The 27,924-nt window shown below is 42.2% G+C and overlaps 2 protein-coding genes across 4 annotated transcripts in view; one reads left to right on the plus strand and one right to left on the minus strand.

The window, feature by feature from the left end:
- Positions 1–7,269, minus strand: part of yod1 (YOD1 deubiquitinase) — a 28,621-nt gene extending 21,352 nt beyond the window's left edge. Inside the window, exon 1 of the mRNA XM_060845191.1 lies at positions 7,202–7,269. Within this exon, the coding sequence (XP_060701174.1) occupies positions 7,202–7,255 (54 nt within the window). The 5' untranslated portion in view covers positions 7,256–7,269. The remainder of the gene's footprint in view (positions 1–7,201) is intronic.
- Positions 7,270–7,411: 142 nt separating this feature from the next.
- LOC132828172 (6-phosphofructo-2-kinase/fructose-2,6-bisphosphatase 2-like) overlaps positions 7,412–27,924 on the plus strand; it is a 77,796-nt gene continuing 57,283 nt past the window's right edge. For 2 of the 3 annotated variants that reach the window (XM_060845102.1, XM_060845104.1), the window contains exons 1-2: positions 7,412–7,499; positions 22,165–22,290. In XM_060845102.1, the coding sequence (XP_060701085.1) occupies positions 7,478–7,499; positions 22,165–22,290 (148 nt within the window). In that variant the 5' untranslated portion in view covers positions 7,412–7,477. Of the gene's footprint in view, positions 7,500–21,023; positions 21,141–22,164; positions 22,291–27,924 lie in introns of all 3 variants that reach the window. The other variant, XM_060845103.1, reaches the window with a different exon arrangement.

Here is a 27,924-nt window from a genome sequence, read left to right on the forward strand (position 1 = left end):
AAGCTGCTAGGCCTTTGCGGTCGGATTTGCCGTTGCCCCCAAACATCCGACCTGGCACCTTTGTATTGATCAAAAACTTTGCCAGAAAGCACGGCCTGGAACCCCGGTGGGAGGGCCCTTTTCAAGTCCTTCTTACCACCCCTACTGCTGTTAAGGTTGAGGGTCGTAAAGCCTGGATCAGCCTACACCATTGCAAGCTTATTGGGGAGGAATGAGAATAAGGGGCAGCTACTGTTGTATGTATTTTCTCTTCCCTTGACATAGGTGCCACTAAGGAAGGAAGACTGAAGAAAAGTGAAACGATGAAACCTATCCTCTTTCTCTTTGGCCTCTGCCTAACAGCGACATGGACATCAATGCAGACCAGTAACACCACCAGCGGTGCACTCCCTACTCTCCAAGGGCCTACAAGCAACTCTAGTGCAGCCACTGCGGAGACGTGGATAAAAACAGGCACCCCCGCGATGACTTCACACTCTACAGATGTTACTACTAAAATGACTAATGGTTTTGTGAGTATGGCACCACGTATTGCTTCTGATGGCCCCAATGGTACAGTAATGGTCCCGAGGGATCTCGTGAGTACTATGAGTGACAATATGACTATTAGCACCCCCCCTAATGAGTTTATCACTGTCCAGAGTGATAGGTACCCAGTCTAATAATATAAGTGAGTCCAGTCAGACCCTAGCTACCCCTTGCAACCTCATCAGGGATTGGTGGGTATGGAGACAGGAGAATAGCATAACGCTGAATAACATAGGCCCCATGAGAATAGTTCAGGTCAGAGTGAATACCACGTGTGATCGTCATGGCCCAGGTAACAGTGGGTTTAACCAGACAATTTGTCCCTTGGTCGGTTTTCCTGACTACTCTAAGGCCACTTCTAATTATAGCAGCATAGTTGTCCAAAATATTGCCTGGTCACAGGATTGCGTACAGCATTTGCAAAACCTAACAGGACTTCAACAGTGGTGCCCTGGATATAATATTACAACTCTGGATGCTAGGACAGAATGTCCCAGTAATATAACAATTCATAATACTGGCATCTGCCAGGAAGTAATGTATGTATGCCTACGAGGAAATGGCACCAAATCCGAGGATACCTATACGTACTTAAATGATACACGCACGTGCTGCCATGCCTTTGTGAATAATACTGCAGCGGACCCCAGAGACTATTTGTTCAACTTTCCCGGTTACTTAAAATTAAAAAATCTCGTCCGCACACTGCACCGTTTTCTTAAGACCCACCGAAAGAAAAGAAGCAATTTACCGGAAGCAACGAGCCTTACCGGCAACACCTTTACTGGCTTCCTTGAAAAAGTAAAAACTCATCTTGACAATCAGACTGATGAAGGAAAGAATACCAAAGTAGTATGTGTCCCAGGCCCACACTCGGTAGGGTCCGGATTCCTCATGATGGCGGCCCCTACTGGTCAGGATGAATTATGCAGTCTTACCTACAGGCGTACCCAACAAACCAAAAACATTATTCCCTATAGAGACATTTCTGACCAATACCCGATCCAGTATGGTTACCTCAGGCGTTGCTATGACACCTGGCAAGTGGTACCAAAAGGTTTTGTAGTAGCAGTGGTGCCAGAATTTAAATGGTGCATTCATAGTGATACAGGAAAACATGCCATGGGAGATTTAGAAGACAGTAGATGCCAGGTAATAATATCTCATGATCAAACCAGGTCAGACCCCTTTGGGGGCCTCCCGGAGGACGATTGGGACCTTTGTGTTAATGAAAAGACTCGTCCCGACGCCCCTACAAGCCGCATGGGTGCTGTCCTCTTCCACGCTAAACACTGTATTACGCCTGCACTTAACGGGACATTTTGGTTATGCAATCACACAGCCTATGAATACCTACCTATTAACTTTAAGGGCACCTGTGCGCTGATATATCACCTCCCAGCATTCCGGTTATTGAATTCAACCCCAGAGGTTAACAGCGAATGGAAGAAGTGGCATGATCTTAATTCAAATTACAAACCTCATGCTCGAGGCAGGAGAGATCTGTTCCACCAACAGACATTTTGGAGCAGATTCTTTGGCGCCCTTCTGCCCAATTATGGGGTCAATCAAGCTCTGGACCAGATTCGTGATCTCAGTCACGGGCTTGAGGAAATGGCTAAGGCCACTGCTGATGCCCTGGATCATTTGGAACACGAGCAGACTGCCCTGCGAATGATGACCTTACAGAATAGGATGGCTTTAGATTATCTCTTAGCAAGCCAAGGGGGAGCATGTGCAGTTATTGGCCCAGAGTGTTGTACCTATATTGAGGATGAGAGCTCGGCTGTATATAATGACACTTCACTAATTAACGATGTTGCCACTAAAGCATATGATCTGGACCATACAGACTCAAAGGAGGCCTGTGCCTGGTGGAACCTACTGTGTCAGCTGTTGGGATGGCTAAAGTCTATTGGCTGGACATTCTCTCCATTCTGGCCATCATTCTTGGCATTTGTATTAGTATTCGAATCGCTTGGGCCCTTATTAAGAGAAGTTGTCAAACTTGTCCCGCACGACACCGATGTAAAAAGGAGACAAGCCCTATATGGACACAGGAGAACAGATTGACACCTACACTTTTGACTGATGGCAATTTAGAGGTAGAAACAGAAAAAGAGTTTGCTCGACTTCAACGTATTAATATCTGAAGGTTATCATGAAATGATAAAAAGGGAGGAATGATAAGTTGGAAATAGATATAGTGACCATATAGAAAATGGAGCTTAGAATGTTAACTAAAATGGCTGAAGCACATTGGCTATATTGCCCAGCATCCTGAGCGAACAAATTGCTAATACAGCAACTTGCACAGGCTGGGTAAACATGTCCAATCCCACAGATCTGAGAATGACATAGTACCAGCATTAGGTCAAAGGGCAGCCATCAGAAGAGTACTGAAGCCTTATGGTCTAGTTGTAACACACTAATGAGGTTTGAATGTTTACATTTAAAGAGCATCTCTGAGAATTGACTGTTGCTTTGAATGGTTAGAAAAATAATGGGAGTTAATGTCAGACTTTAAAGATAGTGTTAAGATCTTAACCAGATGGGTGCTGGTGGCTGTGTGTTAGATTTAAAGCATGTTTTGATGTGTAAGCTTACAATTAAGTATACTTTGATTAATATACTTTTGATAGCTTAATGACATGGGACTCTGTATTGCGTGAGAAGTTATGTATAAATGTAACAACTTTCCCTATCTACGGTGAGAGAATCCACTCTCTAGTAACCAGTGTGGTCTGAGTGGCTTTTCTCTCCCAAGTCTTGTTAGTATATTCATATACTGATAGTCTTGAATAAAAACAGTACTGTTGAAGTGTATTAATTAAGTGGTGGTTCTCTGTTCTTGGACAGGCGTTCACAGAAAGCCAGGTAGCGTGGCTGAGCTTTCACACTACCCCAATAACTTCCATATGCCTATCCAATGCCCGCTTAGATGACCATAAAGAGGGAGAGTTCACCACTGCTACTGGCAGGGCATTCCATGAACTCACAACCCGCTGTGTAAAGAATCTACCCCTAACATCTGTCCTATACCTTCCACCCCTTAATTTAAAGCTGTGTCCCCTTGTAACAGCTGACTCCATTAGCGGTAAAAGGTTCTCAGTGTCTACCCTATCTAAACCCCTAATCATCTTGTACACCTCTATCAAATCTCCCCTAAACCTTCTTTTCTCCAATGAGAACAGCCCCAAGTGCCTCAGTCTTTCCTCATACGATTTTCCTACCATACCAGGCAACATCCTGGTAAACCTCCTCTGCACTCGTTCCAATGCTTCCACATCCTTCCTATAGTATGGCGACCAAAACTGCACACAATACTCCAGATGAGGCCGCACCAGAGTCTTATACAACTGCAACATGACCTCAGGACTCCGGAACTTAATTCCTCTGCCAATAAAGCCCAGTACACCATATGCCTTCCTCACAGCACTATTTACCTGGGTGGCAACTTTCAGAGATCTGTGTACATGGACACCAAGATCCCTCTGCTCATCCACACTACCAAGTAGCCTACCATTAGCCCAGTAATCCATCTTCTTGTTACTCCTACCAAAGTGAATGACTTCGCACTTAGCTACATTGAATTCCATTTGCCACCTTTCTGCCCAGCTTTGCAACTTGTCTATATCCCGCTGTAACCTGCCACATCCTTCCTCACTATCCACAACTCCACCGACTTTTGTGTCATCCGCAAACTTACTCACCCAGCTTTCAAGCCCCTCCTCTAGATCATTTATAAAGATTACAAAAAGCAATGGTCCCAAAACAGATCCTTGAAGTACACCGCTAGTAACTGCACTCCAAGATGAACCTATACCATCAACTACTACCCTCTGTCTCCTTCCAGCCAGCCAATTTCTAATCCAAACCTCTAATGCACCCTCAATGCCATACCTCCGTAGTTTTTGCATTAGCCTACCATGGGGTACCTTATCGAACGCCTTACTAAAATCCATATACACAACATCTACTGCTTTACCCTCATCCACCTCCTTAGTCACCTGCTCAAAGAACTCAATAAGGTTTGTGAGGCACGACCTGCCCTTCACAAAACCATGCTGACTATCCTTGATCACGTTATTCCTATCCAGATGTTCATAAATCTTATCCCTTACAATTCTCTCTAAGACTTTGCCCACCACAGAAGTCAGACTCACTGGCCTATAGTTACTCGGGCTATCCCTACTCCCCTTCTTGAACAAGGGGACCACATTCGCCATCCTCCAGTCTTCTGGTACTATTCCCGTTGACAATGACAACATAAAAATCCAGGCCAATGGCTCTGCTATCTCCTCCCTCGCTTCCCAGAGGATCCTAGGATAAATGCCATCAGGCCCAGGAGACTTATCTATTTTCATCCTTTCCAGTATTCCCAAAACCTCTTCCCTACATACTTCAATGCCATCCATTCTAATCACTTGTGACTCAATATTCACACCAGCAACAGTGTCCTGTTCCTGAGTGAATACTGACGAAAAGTATTGATTTAGTGTCTCTCCAATCTCCTCCGCCTCCACGCACAACTTCCCACTACTATCCTTGACTGGACCGATACCTACCCTAGTCATCCTTTTATTCCTGACATACCTATAGAAAGCCTTTGGATTTTCCCTAATCCTACCAGCTAAGGACTTTTCATGTCCCCTTCTCGCTGCTCTTAGCTCTCTCTTTAGATCCTTCCTGGCTACCTTATAACTCTCAATCGCCCCAACTGAACCTTCACGCCTCACCTTTACATATGCCGCCTTCTTCCCTTTCACAAGGGATTCCAATTCCTTATTAAACCACGGCTCCCTCACAAGACCCTTAACTCCATGCCTGACTGGTACATACTTATCAAGGACACTCAGTAGCTGTTCCTTGAACAATCTCCACATATCATTAGTATTCTTCTCTTGAAGCCTGTTTTTCCAATCCACACATCCTAAGTCATGCCTCACCGCATCATAATTTCCCTGCCCCCAGCTATAACTCTTGCCCTGCAGTGCACACTTATCCCTCTCCATCACTAAAGTAAAAGTCACCGAGTCCTTTGGGTTGCGGCATGTCCTCGTTCAGTTGTCTTTCCCTTAGGCATCTGTTGATGAAATTGCGCGGGTATCTGAATTTGGCAAATACAATTTCATCAACAGATGCCTAAGGGAAAGACAACGGAACGAGGACATGCCGCAACCCAAAGGACTCGCCACACTACCATACATCAGGAGCATTTCCGAACTGACAGCCAGACTACTGCAACCACTAGGATTCATAACAGCACACAAACCAACAGCCACTCTCAGACAACAACTCACCAGGACAAAGGACCCGATACCCAGCATGAGCAAAACCAATGTAGTGTACAGAATCCCATGCAAGGACTGCACAAAACACTACATAGGACAAACAGGAAGACAGCTAACGATCCGCATCCATGAACACCAACCAGCCACGAAACGACATGACCAGCTATCCTTTGTAGCCACACACGCAGATGACAAGCAACATGAATTCGACTGGGACAACACTACTATTATTGGGCAAACCAAACAGAGAACAGCCAGGGAATTTCTAGAGGCAGGGCACTCATCTACAGATTCTAACAAACACATTGACCTGGACCCAATATACCGGCCACTGCAGCGGACAGCTGGAACTGACGACCGGAAACGGCAGAGACAAACCACTATAAATGCCGGAGGAAACATCACAGGAAGCTCGCAAGCACTGAGGATGTCACCTAGACAGGGGATGAAACGTTTGCAACACAAATTCCCAGCTCGGCGAACAGAGCCACAACAACTCTCAAACTTTTTCATCAGGCAGAAGCTTGAACACACACATACAGCAGGTTCAAGAACAGCTTCTTCTCTGCTGTTAATAGACTGATGAATGGACTCACTAAATAATATTGATCTTGCTTCACACACCTCCTGTGCAGTGTAACCTGTATGCCTCATTCTGTATAAGCACCCTGTGATCTGCCTGTACTGCTCACAAACAAAGCAGTTCACTGTACTTAGGTACACGTGACTAAAATAATCAGATGATGTTTGACTCAATGACCTGTAGCTTCTCAGTTTATCACGATTACTTCTAAGCAATGGTACTACCTTCACGGTCATCCAGTCTTGTGGCATCTTTCCTGAGATCAGTAAAAATCTGAAAATAAATGACTAAAATCCAAATCTACTGCTTTCTTGGTTCCTACAGCACCGTGGTATATACTTCTAGGGCTGCGGATCTCTCGGTTTTTTTCACTTTTATATCGGCCAATACGTCCTTCTCTCGATGGAAACCTGTTTAAGCATCGGTCACCTCGTTGATTTCTAAATTTATATAATATTCATGGTGAACACAGCTACACCATTTAAATCATTTGCTTTCAGCAGAACTATTTCGTAAATGGGATTTGGGCCAGCAGAAGCTATGCATTACCTATGTTTCTCAATAAATGCACAGTCTCCCAGTTACAAACTGTCCGGTTAAAGGGATACGCAAATAATAGCGGGGCCTAATGAATCACCCCAGCGCGCCCATCACCACCACAACCAACTGACCGACACAATGTTCTTTAACAATCACCATTTTCCTAAATGAAAAAGGCGAACAGGCCCGTACCCATCTTCTACTTCCAACAGCGGAAAGCGTTACATAAGTTTTAGAAAGACATCTATTTACTCACATAAAAAGGACAGGACCCGAAGTTGCACCCAAAACAACGACAAACAACAAGCATTCACTCCACGGACAATACAGCGCGTCGTTACTACGCATGTGCATGACATCACAAAGCCCGCAGCGCCTACCACGTGTTTATCCCCACCGCCCAGACCGACACACACCGCGATCCTTTGCGAATGGTGTCGACCCGCCCCGCGAGCCATCGCATCGGTCTCTGCGGCTGACGTCACGCGGACGCCGGCTGGCGGTTGCTGTATTTGAAGCGGCCGCCGGCGACATGTCCCTGCCAGTGAGGAAGGGTGAGTGAGAAAGAACGCGGGATCGACGCCAGAACCCGAGTGGCTGGTGACTGTCGTCCGAAATTTACTGTCTTCCCCTCACCTCCTCCCTCCCGAAATAAACATTCTGTTGCGTGTTGAGAAGGAGTGGTACCGGGCTGTCAGATTCCGTGCACTTGGCGGTTGAATCTTCTTGACCGATGGTGGCCGGTGCAAGGTTACAGTAAACCTGGTTGGTTTACACGTTCAGTACTGTACGGCATTGCACTATTGTAAAGCATTCTTAAAAATGTTGATTTAACTATCAAAGTGATTAGTAAGGGGATCAAGATTTCCGGGAGAAGGAAGGAGAACGGGGTCGAGAAACGTCAGCCATGATCCTATGGCAGAGCAGACTCAATGGACCGAATGGTCTAATCCTGCTCCTGTATCTTAGGGACAGCCAGATCCGGCAGGAGTTAAGTTTCAATGGAACAATCTACGCACGAAAGGAAAAAAAAGACCGTGACCCCCTTTTAAACTCTGGAGTAAATACTTCGGGTGTTAAAAATATGGAATAAAAATAGAAATGGCTGGAAATACTTAACAGGTCTGTTAGCATCTGTGGAGAGAGCACGATAGAAATATCGTTTCGGATCGATGACCTTTCATCAACCTTCATAAGATTTTGAATGGCAAGATGAGAAGGGAGAGTATGCTTTCCTTTATTGGTCAGAATATTGAGTAAAGGAGTTGGGAGGTCATGTTGTGGCTGTTGATTTAAACCACTTTTGGAATATTGCATACAATTCTAGTCTTCCTATCAAAAGGATATTGTGAAACTTGAAAGGTTTCAGAAAAGATTTTCAAGGATGTTGCCAGGATTGGAGGATTTGAACTACAGGAAGAGGCTGAATAGACTAGGGCTGTTTTCCCTGGAGTTTTGAAGGCTATGGGGTGACCTCACAGAGGTTTATAAAGTCATGAGGGGCATGGATAGGATAAACAGACAAGGTATTTTCCCTGGGGTGGGGGAAGTCCAGAACTAGAGAGCATAGGTTTAGGGTGGGAGGAGGAAGATATGTGACCTAAGGAGCAAGTTTTTCTCACACCGGGTATAGTGTGTATGGAATGAGCAGCCAGAGGAAATGGTAGAGGCTGGTACAATTGCAACATTTAAAAGGCATCTGGATGGTTATATGAGTAGGAAGGGTTTAGAGGCATATCGGTCAAGTTCTGGCAAATGGGACTAGATTAGGTTGGGATATCTGGTCGAAGGGTCTGTTTCCCGTGCTGTCAATCTCTATGACTCCGAGGGCCATGGAGGAAAGATAGGGGTTTGGGTCCAGCTAAATTATTCTTGTAGATAATTGGTACAGAGTCTGAAACTATGGTTCAAATGTCATTCCTATGTGCTGTAACTATGATTCTGCGAAGAAATTTCTACTCCTGGCTGACTACTTGTCCTTGAGACTGAACATATGATAGCCACTGAGCATCAAGCCTTCTCTGAGCTTTTTGTTCCAACAAGATCACTTAGTCTTCTGAGTTCTGCAGCATGCAAGCCCCTTCTCTATTTATCCTCCTGGCAACCGTTCCATTCCAGAATTCAGTCTGGTGTTTTTTTATTGTTCTCAGATATGGTTTCATGAAAATAATTGTCAGGCTGTTGATTGGTTAAGTCTGTGGTACCACCGACACGGATTTGTTGTGAACCCTTAGGTGTTAAGCAGGAGTTTGTATGATTGACTGGGTAAAGTGTGGCTTTGATGTTTCTGGTGCCTGGTGATCTGTCCAAATTTGTGTCTTCTATGGCTTTTCTGTAGCAATCTGATACAACTGAATTAAAATAAAATAAATTCTGGAAATGTTCAGCAAGTCAGGAAGCATCCATGGAAAGAAACAGAAGAGTTTTCATCAGAACAGGAAAGTCATCCACCTAAAGTGTGAATTCTTTTTTCATATATGATGCCAAATATACTGGGAATTTCCAGCATTTTAAAATTTGATTTCACATTTCCAGTGTTTGGATTATTTTGCTTTTGTGATCTAACTGAATGACTTGCTAAATCACTTCAGAGGTCATTTATGAGTGAACTATATTGAAGTGTGAATAGAGTCATCTTTAAGCCAGACTGAGTAAGAATGGCAAACTGGATGGATTTTTCTATCTTATGGCATTGTATGGCACCCATTAAAACTTGTTTAAATTTGGTTTCTAATTTTTGACCAAAAATCTTTAATTTTTCAAATAGCCCATGTAAATGTCACCTCAAAGTTTCTAGTATATATCACTCCAACTCAACTCACTTCCCACTTGTGTTCAGAGTTATACCTCAGCGAGCAGGATTTGAAGCAGGGGTTTTCTGTTCTATCTACGTCATTGTTAGATCGCAGAGTACAATTTTTTCACAAAGGTGTTGGGCAAGTTTAATTTGTCATTGAAATGGCAGAGGTAAGGTTGGAACAAAATGCAAAATAACGTGCAAGATTTGTATGATCATCACGCATATTAAACTTTCCCAGAAGCGGAACTACATTCACTGAATGGTCTTCATAGTCTCATGGCCCAGAGGAAAAGGATTACGAAAAATATACTTCTTTGGGCTTCCTTTTTACTAAAGAACATTTCCTTATAAGCTGCAAGCATTTGAAACGGAAAGACTGAATACCTAACACAGTTCTTTGCTGACTGTCCAAAATATTATTTTGTAAAAGTTAACTCTGTACATTTTGCCAAAACATGTCTTGAATTCATTTAAAACAATCACTAGTTTTAAAATTTGAACTTGTATCTACAGAGTATAAAATTGGCCTGTAGACTACTAGTCCAGTGGCATTAGCATTATGCCTCATAATGAAAGCTGAAAGAAAATCTAATCTTAAAAAAAACTTGGGCATTATTTTATACATGACAAGCAAGTTTTATGTTATCAAATTTGATTTAAAAAGCGTGCATTTCAAATCCAACCAACATTTGGATTTCAAGGAACAGATACGACGTGTCCTTGATATGTATGTACCTGTCAGACAGGAAAGAGATGGTCGTGTAAGGGAACCTTGGTTGACGAGGGAGGTTGAATGTCTAGTAAAGAGGAAGAAGGAGGCTTACATAAGGTTGAGGAAACAAGGTTCAGACAGAGCGTTGGAAGGATACAGGATAGCTAGGAGGAAGCTGAAGAAAGGGATTAGGAGAGCTAAGAGAGAGCATGAAAAATCTTTGGCGGGTAGGATCAAGGATAACCCCAAGGCCTTTTATGCGTACGTGAGAAACATGAGAATGACGAGAACGAGGGTAGGTCCGATCAAGGACAGTAGTGGGAGACTGTGTATTGAGTCGGAAGAGATAGGAGAGGTCTTGAATGAGTACTTTTCTTCAGTATTTACAAATGAGAGGGACCGTATTGTTGAAGAGGAGAGTATGAAATGCACTGGTAAGCTAGAGGAGATACTTGTTAGGAAGGAAAATGTGCTGGGCATTTTGAAAAATTTGAGGATAGGCAAGTCCCCCGGTCCTGACGGGATATATCCTAGGATTATGTGGGAAGCAAGAGAGGAAACTGTAGAGCCGTTGGCAATGATCTTTTCATCTTCACTGTCAACGGGGGTGGTACCAGGGGACTGGAGAATGGCGAATGTTGTGCCCTTGTTCAAAAAAGGGAATAGGGATAACCCCGGGAATTACAGGCCAGTTAGTCTTACTTCGGTGGTAGCCAAAGTAATGGAAAGGGTACTGAGGCATAGGATTTATGAGTATCTGGAAAGACACTGCTTGATTAGGGACAGCCAGCACGGATATGTGAGTGGTAGGTCTTGCCTTACAAGTCTTATTGAGGAGGTGACCAAGCATGTGGATGAGGGTAGAGCAGTGGGATGTAGTGTACATGGATTTTAGTAAGGCGTTTGATAAGGTTCCCCATGGTAGACTTATGCAGAAAGTCAGGGGCATGGGATAGTGGGAAACTTGGCCAGTTGGATAGAGAACTGGCTAACCGGTCGAAGTCAGAGAGTGGTGGTAAATGGTAAATATTCAGCCTGGAGCCCAGTTACAAGTGGAGTTCTGCAGGGATCAGTTCTGGGTCCTCTGCTGTTTGTAATTTTTATTAATGACTTGGAAGAGGGAGTCTAAGGGTGGGTCAGTAAATTTGCAGGCGATACGAAGATTGGTGGAGTTGTGGATCGTGAGGAGGGCTGTTGTCGGCTGCAAAGGGACTTAGATATGATGCAGAGCTAGGCTGAGGACTGGCAGATGGAGTTCAACCCTGTCAAGTGTGAGGTTGTCCATTTTAGAAGGACAAATAAGAATGCGGAATACAGGGTTAACGGTAGGGTTCTTAGTAAGGTGGAGGAGCAGAGGGATCTTGGGGTCTATGTTCATAGCTTTTTGAAAGTTTCCACTCAGGTGGATAGAGCTTGTAAGAAGGCCTATGGTGTATTAGCATTCATTAGCAGAGGGATTGAATTCAAGAGTCGTGAGGTGATGCTGCAGCTGTACAGAAACTTGGTAAGGCCACATTTGGAGTACTGTGTGCAGTTCTGGTTGCCTCACTTTAGGAAAGATGTGGAAGCTTTGGAGAGAGTGCAGAGGATATTTACCAGGATGTTGCCTGGAATGGAGAATAGGTCGTACGAGGATAGGTTGAGAGTGCTAGGCCTTTTCTCATTGGAATGGCGAAGGATGAGGGGTAACTTGATAGAGGTTTATAAGATGATCGAGGAGTAGGTAGAGTACGCAATCAGAGACTTTTTCCCCGGGTACAACAGAGTGTTACAAGGGGACATTAATTTAAGGTAAAGGATGGAAGGTATGGGGGGGTGTCAGGGGTAGGTTCTTTACTCAGAGAGTGGTGGGGGCATGGAATGCGCTGCCTGTGGGAGTGGCAGAGTCAGAATCATTGGTGGCCTTTAAGCGGCAATTGGATAGGTACATGGATAGGTACTTAAGCTAAGACAAATGTTCGGCACAACATCGTGGGCCGAAGAGCCTGTTCTGTGCTGTATTATTCTATGTTCTATGTGTGACAATACTAAACAATATAAATATTTTACAACATTTTATGTCAAAAAATGACTGCATAGTCCAAAATATGCCCTTGTGTCTGCTCAGACTGAGACCCTCTTCTCAACTATAAATATTGCATTTGTGAGATTTCAGTCATAGAGTCATAGAGATGTTTAGCACAGAAACAGACCCTTCAGTCCAACCAGTCCATGCCGGCCAGATATCCCAACCCAATCTCGTCCCACCTGCCAGCATTTGGCCCATATCCCTCCAAACCCTTCCTATTCATATTTAAAAGGCATCTGAACGGGTATGTTGCTAGCCTTCACCACTTCCTCTGGCAGCTCGTTCCATACACATACCACCCTCTGCATGAAACTGTTGCCCCTTAGGTGTCTTTTATATCTTTGCCCTCTCACCCTAAACCTATGCCTGCTAGTTCTGGACTCCCACACTACTGTGAAGACACTTTGTGTATTTATCCTACCCACCAGGACCTTTCCATAATCTAGGGAATTTTAGATTATTACAGTCAACTCATCTACTATCTCTAAAGCCACCTCTTTAAAAACCTATTGGCTTTTAGCTTGTTAGTTTTCTTAATACTTAAATTTATCCCTCCCTTTTCCCTCTTGATTTTCTTGTATTGGATACTTGTGTTTTCTATTGTGAAGACATGCAAAATGCTCAAAGTCTTTGCCATTTCCTTACTTTCCAGTGTTTATTCCCCAATCTCATCCCATTCATTTTTGAAATACTTGTCAAAGCTTTTACTGCCTTTTTTTTCATATTTCTTGCTAGTTTTCTCTCTCACTCTAATTTCTCCCATTCTTAAAATCATCCTTTGCTAATTTCTGGAATGTTCCCAATTTTTAGGTGACCCGTAGCCTTTGCAGCATTATGCATAGTTTTTTAATATGATATCATCATTAACGCGCTTCCTTAGATGGATGATGTATCTTTCTTATTCTAGTTTCAGTTTGTCTTTTATATTTGTTGACAGTCATGAAATATTTCCTTAAATGTCTGTGACCACTTCTCTCCATCTTACCTTTTAACATATTCTCCCAATTCCACTCTAGCTACCTCTGTCTTCATGCCCAGCTTTATTTCAAAGTTTCAGACCTATCTTTGAATTGACTGTGAAATATTATTATATTGGGATCACTCTTCCCTGGAAGAGCCTTTACCATGAGCCTATTAATTGATGACAAATCATTGTACATCTCTGGTTACGGAATGTTTTGCTGTCAGAAAATGTGCTGAATGCATTAGAAATATTCATTTTCCAAACTACCTTTGCCATTTCAAAGTTTGTGAAAAGGTTTGTAGCTCAGGTGCTCGTTGTTGTGGTTCCGATCGTCGAGCTGGGAATTTGTGTTGCAGACGTTTTGTCCCCTGTATAGGTGACATCCTTAGTGCTTGGGAGCCTCCTGTGAAGCGCTTCTGTGATCTTTCCTCTGGCATTTATACTGGTTTGAATCTGCCGCTTCCAGTTGTCAGTTCCAGCTGTCCACTACAGTGGCCGGTATATTGAGTCCAGGTCGATGTGCTTATTGATTGAGTCTGTGCATGAGTGCCATGCCTCTAGGAATTCACTGGCTGTTCTCTGTTTGGCTTGTCCTATAATAGTAATGTTGTCCCAGTCGAATTCATGTTGCTTGTCATCTGCGTGTGTGGCTACTAAGGATAGCTGGTCATTGGATAACTTTGCCATTGATTAATTTGATTTATGTGAAGATTAATGTCTTCAACAATTATCACAGTACCTTTCTTCCAAGTTCTCAGAATTTCCTGATTTTTGCTGTCCTACTGTATAACTACTGTCAGGTATCCTACAAATGACTATCCCTGACATTTTTCCTTTCACAATTATCTTTATCCAAATTGATTCTCAAACCAAGATCATTTGTCACTGTAAATGAAAGGGCATTGTGTAGTTGGAACATATCTTTGCTTTTGTTTTTACATGTTTTTGTTTTCTCTGAAGTTGTCACTGTTATTATTTACAGTTACTTCCCACTCATCCATTGATGCTATGCTTTTTCTGTCTTCAATTTTAAAATTCTCATTCTGGTATGTCCTACTCTTTGCCTTTAGGCTAATAAGGGTTGGAGCAGATAGAAATGAAATGTAAAACCATCACTAGTACAGACACAGAAAATACAGCACAGTTCTAAATTCCAATGGTCAAATTCAAAAGGAGTAATCAACATATGGTCATCATTCCACATTGAAACCTCATTAATCAGCCGGTTGAATTTGACTATTGGAATTTAGAACTATGCTATAACCATGCTCTAGGTCAGCGATGGTTTTGCACCTTGTTTCTTTCTGTGTTGTTTGCTGCAGAACACACAACTTCTGACCAGGTCTAACTGGCGTACTATTTATGGAACTAATTTAGTGAAGTTTTGTGTTTCTTAGCATGTTCATAATGATTAGTGGAGTGATTGTAATATTGAATGTTAAAGAGATTAGAATGTCATTCAAGATCAACTGTGAACACAATGGTGGGATAAATTTTACACTAGTTGTATAGCAAAAACAGACAACTATAAGTAGTAAGTACTAGACCAGATCAGGCAGGATGGTTGGCATACATGAAAAGCTCTTTCTCTCTCTTATTACACATATTCTTGCTCCAAATCTACCCAAAGTTTCAAATCAGTCAAGAGTCTTGCTGAGAGTCTTCTTCAACTATCTATTGTACTGAGACCTCCCAAAGTCTTTTAATTTATACTTGTGAACCTGAAGCCTTTTCATCCTATTAAGATTTGCTTTATTTCAAAATATATGTTATCAGACATCAAGTCTTTTCTATAAACTTTGGACTATAAAGTTTGGAGTAGGAGGTCAGGCAGCAACTGTGGAAATTGAAACCAAGTTAATGTTTTCATGTAATAATCTTTCAGTGGAACCTGGGCATATGTTCACACGTTGTGTTTCAGGTGCTGTAGTTCATAGCTTTCAGGGTTTTTTTTAGTAAATATGAGTGACATCGATTTTCATTCAGATAGAAAGTCACTTGTAACAAGTAAGAAATTTCAATGTTCCCAGAAACACTTGCTGCATACAGATTTTTAGATAAGGGATTTTGGCAAATCTTTCAAATGATAGTAAAGTACCAATGAAGGTTAAACTTGTGATATTAAGAAGTCCATACAGCTCTTCTTTATGGTTTTGAGCTAGCAATTGTAGCTAAGGAGCTCCCTCTTTGCCATGTGCAAGATACAGTAGTTAAAAGTGTAGTGCAAAAGGAAAACCTTGCCTATGGAGAGCTCCAACCATCATTGATTTGTGTCACATGAAGCTTGAATGGTGTCTCATGGAAAAGTAAAGAGGAATTTGAGCTCAAAATTCCTGGCTTTCATGAAGTAAGACCAGGTCAGTAATTAGCAGTAGCCGCTCAGTCCCGGTATTCAGTCTCAAAAGATGTTACCTCAAGAAATATGAGCAGAGGTAGACTGTTCAGCGCCTCAGGCCTACCCTGCTATTCTATAAGATCATGGCTTACTGCACCAAGCCTCAATTCCTCTTTCATGCCCAACACTGCATATCCGTCAACTTCCTGATATTCCTCCCTCCTCCACTTCAACCTCTCACCCTCACAATGCGCAGCCCTCCACTCCCTCTGCTCCACTCCCAACCTCACTGTCAAACCAGCAGATAAAGGGGTTGCAGTGGTAATTTGATGCATTGACCTCTACACCGCTGAAGCCAGATGCCAACTCGAAGACACCTCCTCCTACCGCCCCCTTGACCATGATCCAACCCCCATCATTAAAACATCATCTCCCAGACCATACAGAACCTCATCACCTCAGGAGATCTCCCACCCACAGCTTCCAACCTCATAGTCCGGAAACCCCGCACCACCCAATTCTACCCCCTTCCTAAGATCCACAAGCATGACCACCCCGGCCGACCCATTGTCTCAGCCTGCTCCTGCCCCTCCGAACTCATCTCCACCTACCACGATACTGTCCTATTCCTCCCAAGTCCAGGAACTCCCTGCTTACGTTCAAGACACCACCCACGCCCTCCAAGACTTCCGTTTCCCGGGCCCCCAACGCTTCATCTTCACCATGGACATCCAATCCCTCTACACCTTCACCTGCCACGACCAGGGCCTCCAAGCCATCCATTTCTTCCTCTCCTGACGTCCCCAACAGTACCCTTCCACTGACACTCTCATTCATTTGGCTGAACTGGTCCTCACCCTTAACAATTTCTCCTTCGAATCCTCCCACTTCCTCCAGACCAAAGGTGTAGCCATGGGCACCTGTATGGGCCCCAGCTATGCCTGTCTCTTTGTCGGCTACGTAGAACAATCTGTCTTCCGTAGTTACACCAGCACCACTCCCCACATCTTCCTCTACTACATTGATGACTGCATCGGCGCCACCTCGTGCTCCTGTGAGGAGGTTAAGCAGTTCATCAACTTCACCAACACATTCCACCCCGACCTTATTTTCACCTGGATCATCCCTGACACCTCCCTCCCTTCCTGGACCTCTCCATCTCCATTAATTGACAGTTTTTACAAATCCACTGACTTCCACAGCTACCTGGATTACACCTCTTCCCACCCTACCTCTTGCAAAAATGCCATTCCGTATTCCCAATTCCTCTGCCGTATCTGCTCCCAGGAGGACTAGTTCCACCACAGAACACACCAGATGGCCTCCTCCTTTAGAGATTGCAATTTCCCTTCCCTCGTGATTGAAGATGCCCTCCAACGCACCTCATCCACATTCCACACCTCCACCCTCAAACCCCACCCCTCCAACCGTAACAAGGACCCCCCCCCCCCCCCCCCCCCCCCAGTCCTCACTTTCTACCTTACCTTGGCATTAGCTGTGTCATCCGCCGACATTTCTGCCACCTCCAAACGGACCCCAGAGATATATTTCCCTTTCCACCCCTTTCTGCTTTCCGCAAAGACCATTCCCTCTATGACTACCTGGTCAGGTCCACCCCCCCCCCCCCAACTCACCCTTCCGTCCTGGCGTCCTCCCCTGCCACTGCAGGAATTGCAAAACCTGCGCCCATGTGTCCGCCCTCACCTCCATCCAAGGCCCCAAAGGAGCCTTCCACATCAATCAAAGTTTCACCTACACAACCACCAATGTCATTTATTGTATTTGTTGCTCCCGATGCAGTCTCCCCTATTGGAGATTGCACACCTCCTCGCAGAGCGCTTCAGGAAACATCTCCGGGACACCCAAGCATCCCCACAGCCCCGTAGCCCAACATTTCAGCTCCCCCTCCCACTCTGCCGAGGAAATGCGGGTCCTGTGCCTCCTCCACTGCCGCTTCCTCACCACCTAATGCCTGAAGGAAGAATGCCTCATCTTTCGCCTCAGAACACTTCAACCCCAGGGCATCAATGTGGACTTCACCAGTTTCCTCATTTCCCCTCCCCCCACCTTACTCCAGTTCCAACCTTCCAGCTCAGCACTGTCCCCATGGCCTGTCCTACCTGCCAATCTCCCTTCCCACCTATTCGCTCCACCTTCCCCTCTGACCTATCACCTCCATCCCCATCCGCCATTCACCTATTGTACTCTTTGCTACCTTCTCCCCAGCAGCCCCCCCCCCCATCCCATCCTCATTTTATCTCTCCACCCTGGGGCTCCCTGGCTCTATTCCTGATAAAGGGCTTTTGCCCGAAACGTCGATTTTCCTGCTCCTCGGATGTTGTCTTTCCTGCTGTGCTTTTCCAGTACTGCTTTGATTTAAACTCTGGTTTCCAGCATCTGCAGTCCTCACTTTTGCCTTTCAATAATCTATCTAGATTGCTTTATATGGTTTTTGTAATCAAACTTAAACAACTTTCTGGCGTAGAGAATTCCAGATTTTTGTTGCCTTCCAGGAGAAGAAATTGCCTTTCATTTCAATGATAAATGTGTCTCCTTATTCTGTAACTATATCCCTTATTTCAGATTTCCCCACTAATGGGGACATCACCTTACAATCTACCCTGTCAAGCCCAAGCAGAATTTTGTATGTTTCAATAGATTTTTAAAAATTTCGCGATAATCTAATGTTTCGCTGTTCTTGATGTCACCCCTTTCATCCCAGTATCAGCCTAGGGTGAATCTCTTGAACTGCCTCCGAGCAGTATGTCTTCTCTTGAAAATGTGTTGCTGGTTAAAGCACAGCAGGTCCCTGTCTTCTCTTGAATACAGGCATCAAAGTTATACCGTACACTAGATGCAACCTCACCAGCACCTTCTATAGTTGTTAGATGATTTTCTTATTTTTAAACTCCAATCTCCTAAGAGTAAAGGCCAAAATTCCATTAAAAGCAAAATACTGCAGATGCTGGAAGTGACTCAGTGTAAAAATACAGCAGAAAATCAGGTCTGTTAGCATGTGTGGAGTCAGAAATGGAGATAAGTTTTTTGAGCAGTATGACTTCAAATCTGAGTTTCTCCAGCATTTTTGTTTTTTTCCCAAAGTTCCATTTGCTTAATTCCTTTGCTGTCCCTGCATACTAAATTTTTGTGTTTCAAGCATATAAACACCCAAGTCCCCCTCGACTGCACTGTTTTGGCCTCTAAAAATGACTTGATCTCTATTTAAATAACATTCCCACCTTTCTGATTCTTGCCACAAAAGTGCATGGTCTCACAACTTCCTACATAAAACTTCATCTGTTTTTCCCTCTCACGCAATCCATCAATTTTCCCCTGCATATTTCTTTTGATCTCATCATAGCATACCCTCGCACCTATTTTCATATCACGAGCAAATTTGGATATATTACATTCTTCCACCTCCTCTAAGTCATCAATATAGATAGTAAATAATTGAGGCCCTTGGATTAATCCTTGTGGAACTCCACTAGTTGCATCTCACCTGAAAAAGACCCATTATTTCCAATTCTTTCTGTGTGTTAACCAATTCATCCATGTTAGTGCCTTACGCCTAATATCATTGTCTCCTTTTCTTATTCACACATGGATTGTGGGTGTGCACGTTTGAATCGGTATTGCTTGCCCAACCATAGTTGCCCATGAAAGGTTGATCGTGAGCTGCTGCATTGAACTGCCACAGTCCATGTGTTATAGGTAGACCCATAATGCTGTTAGAGAGAGAATTCCAGAATTTTGACTCAATTATGCTGGTGAAATAGAGATGTATTTCGAAGTCAAAGTGGTGATTGCCATTGAGGTAACCTGCAGGATGTGATGTTACATGGAACTGTTGATACATCATAGTATTGTGTGCAATCGCCCTTTATGTGGCATCTTATTGAGTGCCTGGTGGAAGTTTGACTACACCTATTGATTCCCATTTATACACTTGTGCCCTAAAACAATTCTAGCAAATTTGTCAAATGTGATTTATCTTTTACTAAGCTATGTTGAGTTTGATTGCATAAAGCTTTCCTAAGTAGCCTGTTATTTTTCCCATAATAACAGATTCTGGGTTTTCCCCAATGACAGCCAAGTGGCCTATAGTTTCCTGTTTTCTGTCGCACTGCCTTCTTGAATAGGGGTTTCACGTTACTGGTTTTCCGCTAAACCCTCCTGCAACTGAGTGAGTTCTGGAATGTTGTGTCTAATGCCTCTACTATCTCTGCAACCACTTCCTTCAGAAGCCTTGGATACAGTCCATCAGTTCCTTGTGACTTATCTATTTTCAGTTCCATTAGTTTATCAAATACTTCGTCCTTTGTGACAGAGACTATGACGAGATCTTTCCTCACATTTGCATTATTTTTGGGGTTTTTACAGTATCCTCCACTATGAAGACTGATGCAAAATATTGGTTTAAATTATCTAACATTTCCCTGCACCCCATGATTAATTCTGCAGTTGCATCCTCCAAAAGCCTCACACCTATTTTAGCTACCCTCTTATTTTTTTTAATAATAAATCACATTGTAAGTAAAGCAATAACTGGTGCATGTAAACAGATTTTTGCAGGTATAAAACATGTTTCTATTTCTCATCCATCATCTCTCTCCACACCCAGAATTCTTTGGGGCCTTCACCTTGAAGCCATTTTTCATGTGGTTTATAAATTTCAAGATTGGGCAGACCAATGCCTTTTTCCAAGGAGATCTTCAACTTGATCTTGAATACTCGTGGAAGTCAGTTGCTTTTGGTTTTTATGTTTCTTATCAATTTATTTTTATAATCAAATTTTTCCCTTATTATTAGTTATTTTGTCATCCACTCATGAATTCCTGTATTCAAAAATCCCAATTCTCTGCATTACATTAGTTTTTGCATGCTTCATATGCCTGGCAAAGAACAATAAAGTCGACTGTGTGGTGCTGGAAAAGTACAGCAAGTGAGACAGCATCCAAGGAGCAGGAGAATCAATGTTTCGGGCATAAGCCCTTCCCCAATTCTGAATAGAAATAAATGAATTCAGCCTAAGGGTTAAAGAATGTTATCCTGTTAATTTGTGGCTGAACTTCAACTAGTTAACTCTTTAGTGTGTGTGCTTAAGATTTGTTCTGGGAGTCAAAGATTATTGCCAAAAGTTGGTCAAGATCACAAATGGGGTTTAAAGCAATTTTTTTTGGTTGTTTCACATTCCAGAACTCAATCCATTACAGGATGGTTCCAGCAGAAAACCAAGTAATGTGAAACTTTCTGAGGATGCTGCTTGCACGCAGAAAGAACCTGTGCATGGAGGCTTTTTTTTAATGTGAGAAGGTAATTGTACTCCAGCTGCCACGACAGTCTGGCTGCCCACTTTTATCTCTAGCCATAGGCATATCGGAAGAATTCGCAGGTTGGTAATCAACCCCTTTGGCTGTTGTGACACACTTACTGAGGCTAACAAGATGGGACTTGAATCCAAAGCTTCAGGTTCTGAGGTGAGGTCTCTACAACTGCATAAGAGGCCTCCTGGAAACTGTATTGCATAAGTTAAATATACAGGAAAGGCATCTGGTTATAATAGATGAGACAGTGTATTTGTTCCAGATTTGGTATTAGGACTGAATGGGAAAATAGTATCGGTCTCTTCTGTTCTCCTCTGTCTTCAGCGAACCCAAGTGTCAGGCAGAAACCATGTGGGTCCACTTCAAAAAGCTCTCCTCTATTGAAATTGTATTCTACTCTTGATTCAATTTATATACTTTACATCCAAGTGGACTGGTGAGTGTGTTTGAATTCAAATGTCCAATTACTCACAAACAGGCAGACAAGGTGGACAGCTTTCTCTTACCCCTGACATCATTTTATAGCTTATATATTGTATGCACATCGTATTCATTTGGTGAACAAAATATTCCATCTCATCAGGAATGTCGATATGGAGACTGTGCTTGAAAGATATATGTCACTTAGATAACATCCTTGTGAACAATGGACAATTGATTGTGTTGTCTCATTGTTATCCCCTGAACTGGGAACAGAGAAACTTTATTGCTAAGAGACTGCAGAATCTTTTAGAGCTATTTCTAGCAGTTTCTTTAATTTCAAAACTGTTCTCTGTTGTAACTAAAGTATTAAAACTATCATACTCTCATGTATATATCTGCCCACTGTAATTTGCTGATTTTGAAATCTGCTTCTCGCACGTTGTACTTAATACTGTATTACTTTTTCCAGGACTTTGGATATCACTAATACAGTTTTACCTAAATTTTCATGGTAGCCTCTGATGCTTAACACTGCGAATGAGACTCTTCATTTTTTTAAATTCTTGTTTCATATTTTCTTTTAATTGCAGCCTGGGCATCTCACATGACCAATTCCCCCACATTGATTGTAATGGTGGGATTGCCTGCTCGTGGGAAGACTTATGTTTCTAAGAAACTCACTCGCTATCTCAATTGGATCGGTGTCCCCACCAAAGGTGAGTCACCTTATTACATGGATTTAATCTCTTGTATTATGATATATTTGATCAACCACATAACACTGGCAGCAAAGATACACAGAGGGAATTAATTTATCACCGTAATAACCAAGGGTGTTATTCATACAAGGGTAGTTGTTTTTTATCTGATGAGTGTGCTCATTTTTGTTAAAGTACTTGTCTCGCTGTGGTGATATAGTCCATTCTGCTGGTGCAGTATTATGATCCTCAAGTGTTTTATTTATTATCCTATGGTTTAGCACTAATTGTAGAACTGATATCATCATAGACCAAATACTTGCAGAAAATTACTGCTGATTTGAACCAACCATATTATTTATCTAAATCTACAGCCTTGGAGCATGAACCTACTTTCTGTTTGCTTGTCTTTCCTGATGCAGTAAGTGCTGGTTTCTTTAAATTTAAAAAAAATCATGGGATGTGGGCTTCGCTGGCTGACTAGAATTTATTGCCCATCTGTAGTTGCCCCTGAGAAGGTGATGGTGTGCTGCCTTCTTGAACTGCTGCAATTCGTTTGCTGTAGATAGACCCACAGTGATGTTAGGGAGAGAGTTCCAGGATTTGAAGGAATGTCAGTAGATTTACAACTTTGGATGCGCAGTGGCTTGGAGGGGAATGTGTAGGTCTTAGTGTTCCCATATATCTGCTGCCCTTGGCTTTCTAGATGGTAGTGTTCATGGATTTGGGACAGCATGATGGCACAGTGGTTTGCATTGCTGCCTCACAGTGCAAGGAACCTGGGTCTACCTTTAGGTGACTGTCTGTGTAGAGTTTGCACATTCTCCCCATGTCTGCATGAGCTTCCTTAGCGTGCTCCAGTTTCCTCCCACAGTCCAAAGATATGCAAGTTGGGTGGATTGGCCATGCTAAATTGTCCAGGGATGTTTAGACTAGACTGGTCATGGGGAATGCAGGGTTAAGGGATAGGTGGCAGGGTGGGTCTTCGTGGGATGTTTTTCAGAGGATTGGTGTGAACTCGATGGGCCGAATGTCCTGGTTTCATACTGTAGGGATTCTATGACAGTGCTGTCTAAAGGGCTTCGGTGAATTTCTGCAGTACAACACATAGATGATGCATGCTGCTTGTATTGAGCATTGTTTAACGCTGAAGCTCATTGTCTGCTTTTTGTTTCTGGCCCAGAATAATTTTGGACTTGAGGGTGGCCTGTGTGTTTTTCCGTGCTCTCCCTGTGCATACCATTTGCATCAACAAAATAGATGGAAGGAAGAATGAAAGCAGAAGCTGCACCAAGATAGAAACGGAAAAAAATGAAAGCTTTGGGTCAAAATCTAGATTAGAATAGATAATTTTTTAAATTATTGTGTATATCACTGCATTATTCTATTTCCAGCTTTATCCATATGGCTGTATTCTGATTTTATATAAAATCTATAATATTGGATTTTCTTTAGGCATCTGTTTATGAATATTAAAAACCTCAAATCTTCCTTTAAGCACACAATTTGGAGGTGCCGATGTTGGACTGAGGTGTACAAAGTTAAAAATCACACAACACCAGGTGATGGTCCAACAGGTTTAATTGGAAGCACATTAGCTTTCGGAGCGACGCTTCTACATCAGGTGATGAAGGAGCAGCGCTCCAAAAGCTAATGTGCTTCCAATTAAACCTGTTCATCTATAACCTGGTGTTGTGTGATTTTTAACTAAGCACACAATATTGTCTTTTATTCTAGTACCAGTCCAAAAATACTAGATTTATTAAATTTAATTGTATAATGTATCATGATGAGATTTGAATTCACCACCAAAACGTTTACACTTTGCATCATTCTTCTGAAGCTATCCACTATCTTGAAAGGGGATTTCAACTGAATTCTAAGTTCTAAGCATTGCATTTCTTTCTTTCCCAATCTCCTAGCTGTTGATGGTGAATCACTATTTGGTGAAGTCTTTGCTATTAGGGGCTAGCGATGACTTTTTGTTTAATCTAAAGACTTGAATTTGAAATATGCTTTTAGGGTTTGTCGGAGAAATTTGCCCAGTAGGTTAGGAATCACAAAACACAGCTCGAAGTGAAATTAACAAACAGTTTATTGCAAGCAATATCGCTGGAGGAGAAAACAGACAGTCTGCACAGAGAATTTGATTTCTCCTCCCAGAGCTGAGGATGAGACCAGTTTTATAGTAATGCTGCACAATGACACTGATTAAGAAATGGGAAAATACGATGTTTCTGAAAATGGAGTAATTTAGTTGTAAGGGTGCTAATTGGAAAACAGTTTATCAATGAATGTCCTGTTCCTTCTTGACAGTATCCATGGTTCCATTCATCTTCACAGGTAGGTATTAAAGTCAATTGGTGAGGTGCTTCCATTGTCCTGTGGTGCCTGTCTGTCTGTCCTACTCTTTGTGTGGTTTTGCTGTTGCTGGGTTGTGAAACTGCCCTTAGGCCTTTGAGCCTCTTGTCATGTCATGGGAGCTTGAAAGCATATTCCATTGTCTGTGTGCCATCTGATCCAGTTCGTGAGGTGCTCCGGAATTCTGGGTGTCCTGGTACAATTTGGCCAATTTGCTTTTGTGAGTCTATCGTAGGTTAGCAAATCTTTTCCCACAAGGTTTGTGGATTATCCTGTTGTCCCTCTGGTCCTGTTATTGCTGTTCAAGAATAAGACTACAACTTCATCTCCATTCACTCTATTCTTGCATGTCCCCACTTACAAATTTTGATTATTTTCACGATTAATTGATGGGGTGTTGCTGTTGGATCAGCACTGGCCATTTGTATTTGCCCTCAAGAAGACCATGAGCCACCTTTTTGAACCACCACAGTCCATGGGTATAAGCACAACCACAGTGCTTTCAAGAAAGGAGTTCCAGGATTTTGACCCAACAGGAGTAAAGAAACTGCAAGCTAGTCATAATTCAGGATAATATGTGGCTTAAAAAGTTTGGAGGTGACGGGGGCCCCAATCATCTGCCATGCTGACTTGCTAGGTGGTAGAGGTTATGGTTTGGAAGGTAAGACCATATGAATAGGAAGTGAAAGCAGGCCAATCATCCATCAAGTCTGATCTATCATTCAATGTGCTTTTGGTTGATTTGATAAACCTCAACTTCCATCTTTTTCCTATAACATTTGATTCAGATACTGATCAAAGATCTGTCTATCTCTGCTATGAATACACTAAACAAAGAAGCCTCAACAGCCCTCTATGGTAAGGAATTCCACTTAGAAGAAATCCCTCCTCATTTTGACCTAACTGGGCAGCCTCTTAACTTATGCCCAGATTCGAGTGGTGTTGGAAACGCACAGCAGGTCAGGCAGCATCTGAGGAGCAAGAAAATTGATGTTTTGGGCAGAAGCCCTTCATCAGGAATCAGGAGCCCTTCGTTCATTTCCGATGAAGGGCTTCTGCCTGAAACATTGATTTTCCTCTCCTCGGATGTTGCCTGACCTGCTGTGCATTTCCAGCACCACTCTAATCTTAACTCTAATCTCCAGCATTTGCAGTCCTCATTTTTGCTTAGTTGATCTTAGTTTATGCCCTCTGTCCTAGACTCTCCTGCAGTGGAAACAATTCTCCATCTGCCCTGTCAAACCCCCAAGAATGTTGTATATATTTCAAGAATGGTGTATTTATCACTTCCCATTCTTCTAAACTTCATACCCTGGGATCAACTGATGAACTTTCTCTGGTATCTCTAGTGACCTTTGATGGGGGAATCAAAACTTTTCAGTGTTCCAGGTGCCTTGTATAGTTTTAGTAAAACTTCATTATTTTTCTACTCCATTCACTTAGAATTAAAATCAAATATTCCATTTGCCTTCCTTAATATCCGCTGAACTTATATGCCATTTTTGTGATTTATGCACAAGGATTCCCAAATCGCTGTGCTGCAGTTTTTGCAGTTTTTCTATTTAAATAATATTTGGCACTCTCTTCATCCTGCTAAAATGCACAACCTCTCATTTTTTCACATTTATTCCATCTGCCAAGTTTTTACTCCTCTGCTTTAACTAGTCTGTACTCCTCTGCAGACTCTTTATGCCATCCTTGTCACTTGCCTTCTTATCTATTCTTGTTATATTCACAAACTTGGTAATGGTACATTCACTTTTCTCATCCAAGTCATTAATATATATTAAAATAATTATGGATACTACACTGATCCCTGTTATGCACCACTAGTCACAGTTTGCCATCTCGAAATATCCCCTCTGATCCCAATTTTGTCTTCTGCTAGTTAGCCAATTCTCTCTCCATGTTGATGTCATACTTGCCACACTATGGCTCTAATTAAGTAGTCGAAAGGGAGGTAACTTATCAACCACCTTATTTTAACCCAAGTATATGACACCGTTTTGTCTTAACACATCCTAGTTATAATCTCTTAAGAGAATTTCAATAAATTTGTTAGGAATGATTTCTTCTACATTGATCCATGCTGAGTCTGATTATGCAATGTATTTCTGAAAGCTCTGTTCTTATATCCTTTATAATTGCCTCCAACATTTTCCCAATAACATGTATTTTAAGTTAACTGGCCTACATTTGCTTGTTTGTTTTTGTCACTTCTTTCTGAAAAAAGGCATTATCTTTGTTGTTTTCCCATCCTCTTGTATTTTTCAGAATCTAATGATGCTTGTAAAATTACTACCTATGTATCCACTATTTTTAGTGCTAATTTAATGACTCTGTTGCAACAAGTCTAAGGGAGTATTGACTTTTAGCTCCATTAATTTTCCAGCTTCTTTTTCTCTAATGATAGCTACTTTTTTTATTTCCAGTCTTCTGTTTTTTTTCAACTTTGATAACTCGTGCCATTGATTTTTTTTTAAAACTTTGTTTTGTCACCCCTGTAAACATACCATTCAGTTTCATGGTTAAAAATCACACAACACCAGGTTATAGTCCAACAGGTTTAATTGGAAGCACGAGTAAAAAGTGAGGTCTGCAGATGCTGGAGACACTAGCTTTCAGAGCGACACTCCTTCATCAGGTGATAGTGATCACCTGAAGAAGGAGCGTCGCTCTGAAAGCTAGTGTGCTTCCAATTAAACCTCTTGGACTATAACCTGGTGTTGTGTGATTTTTAACTTTGTACACCCTAGTCCAACACGGCATCTCCAAATCATTCAGTTTCATGAGCGTGTCCCATCATTCGGTTATAAAAGGGGGTTGAACTGACTGGTCAGTCTCAAGTAGCATCTTACTACCTAGTATTAAGCAAGTTCAACAAGAACTAGAAACATATGACCATACAATGAGACTAAATTGGACTTTTGAATTGCATTTACAAACACTTTAAAACAAATCACTTCCTCTAAAATGCAATTTTAAAGTCTTGATATACTGTATAGACATATAGAAGTTCTATTTATTGTAGTTTCTCAAAACCTATCGAAATATGAAGCAAGTGACTGGATTTGGCTATCTTTAGTACGTTTTGCAAAGTTGAAAATGTAGTTTACATCTGTTCAAATTAATGCTGGACAGTACATATTTATATATGTACATGTTTAGGAATAAAAGCTTCATGCAAAGTACATTGGGTGAGGGTAATTTTAATATTAATTATCCATAAACTATATTCACAAATAATAATGGAAAATTGTCCTTCAAAAGTATCATATGACAAAACTATCC

This window comes from Hemiscyllium ocellatum, chromosome 26 (genome assembly GCF_020745735.1).
Source record: "Hemiscyllium ocellatum isolate sHemOce1 chromosome 26, sHemOce1.pat.X.cur, whole genome shotgun sequence".
Taxonomy (NCBI): domain Eukaryota; kingdom Metazoa; phylum Chordata; class Chondrichthyes; order Orectolobiformes; family Hemiscylliidae; genus Hemiscyllium; species Hemiscyllium ocellatum.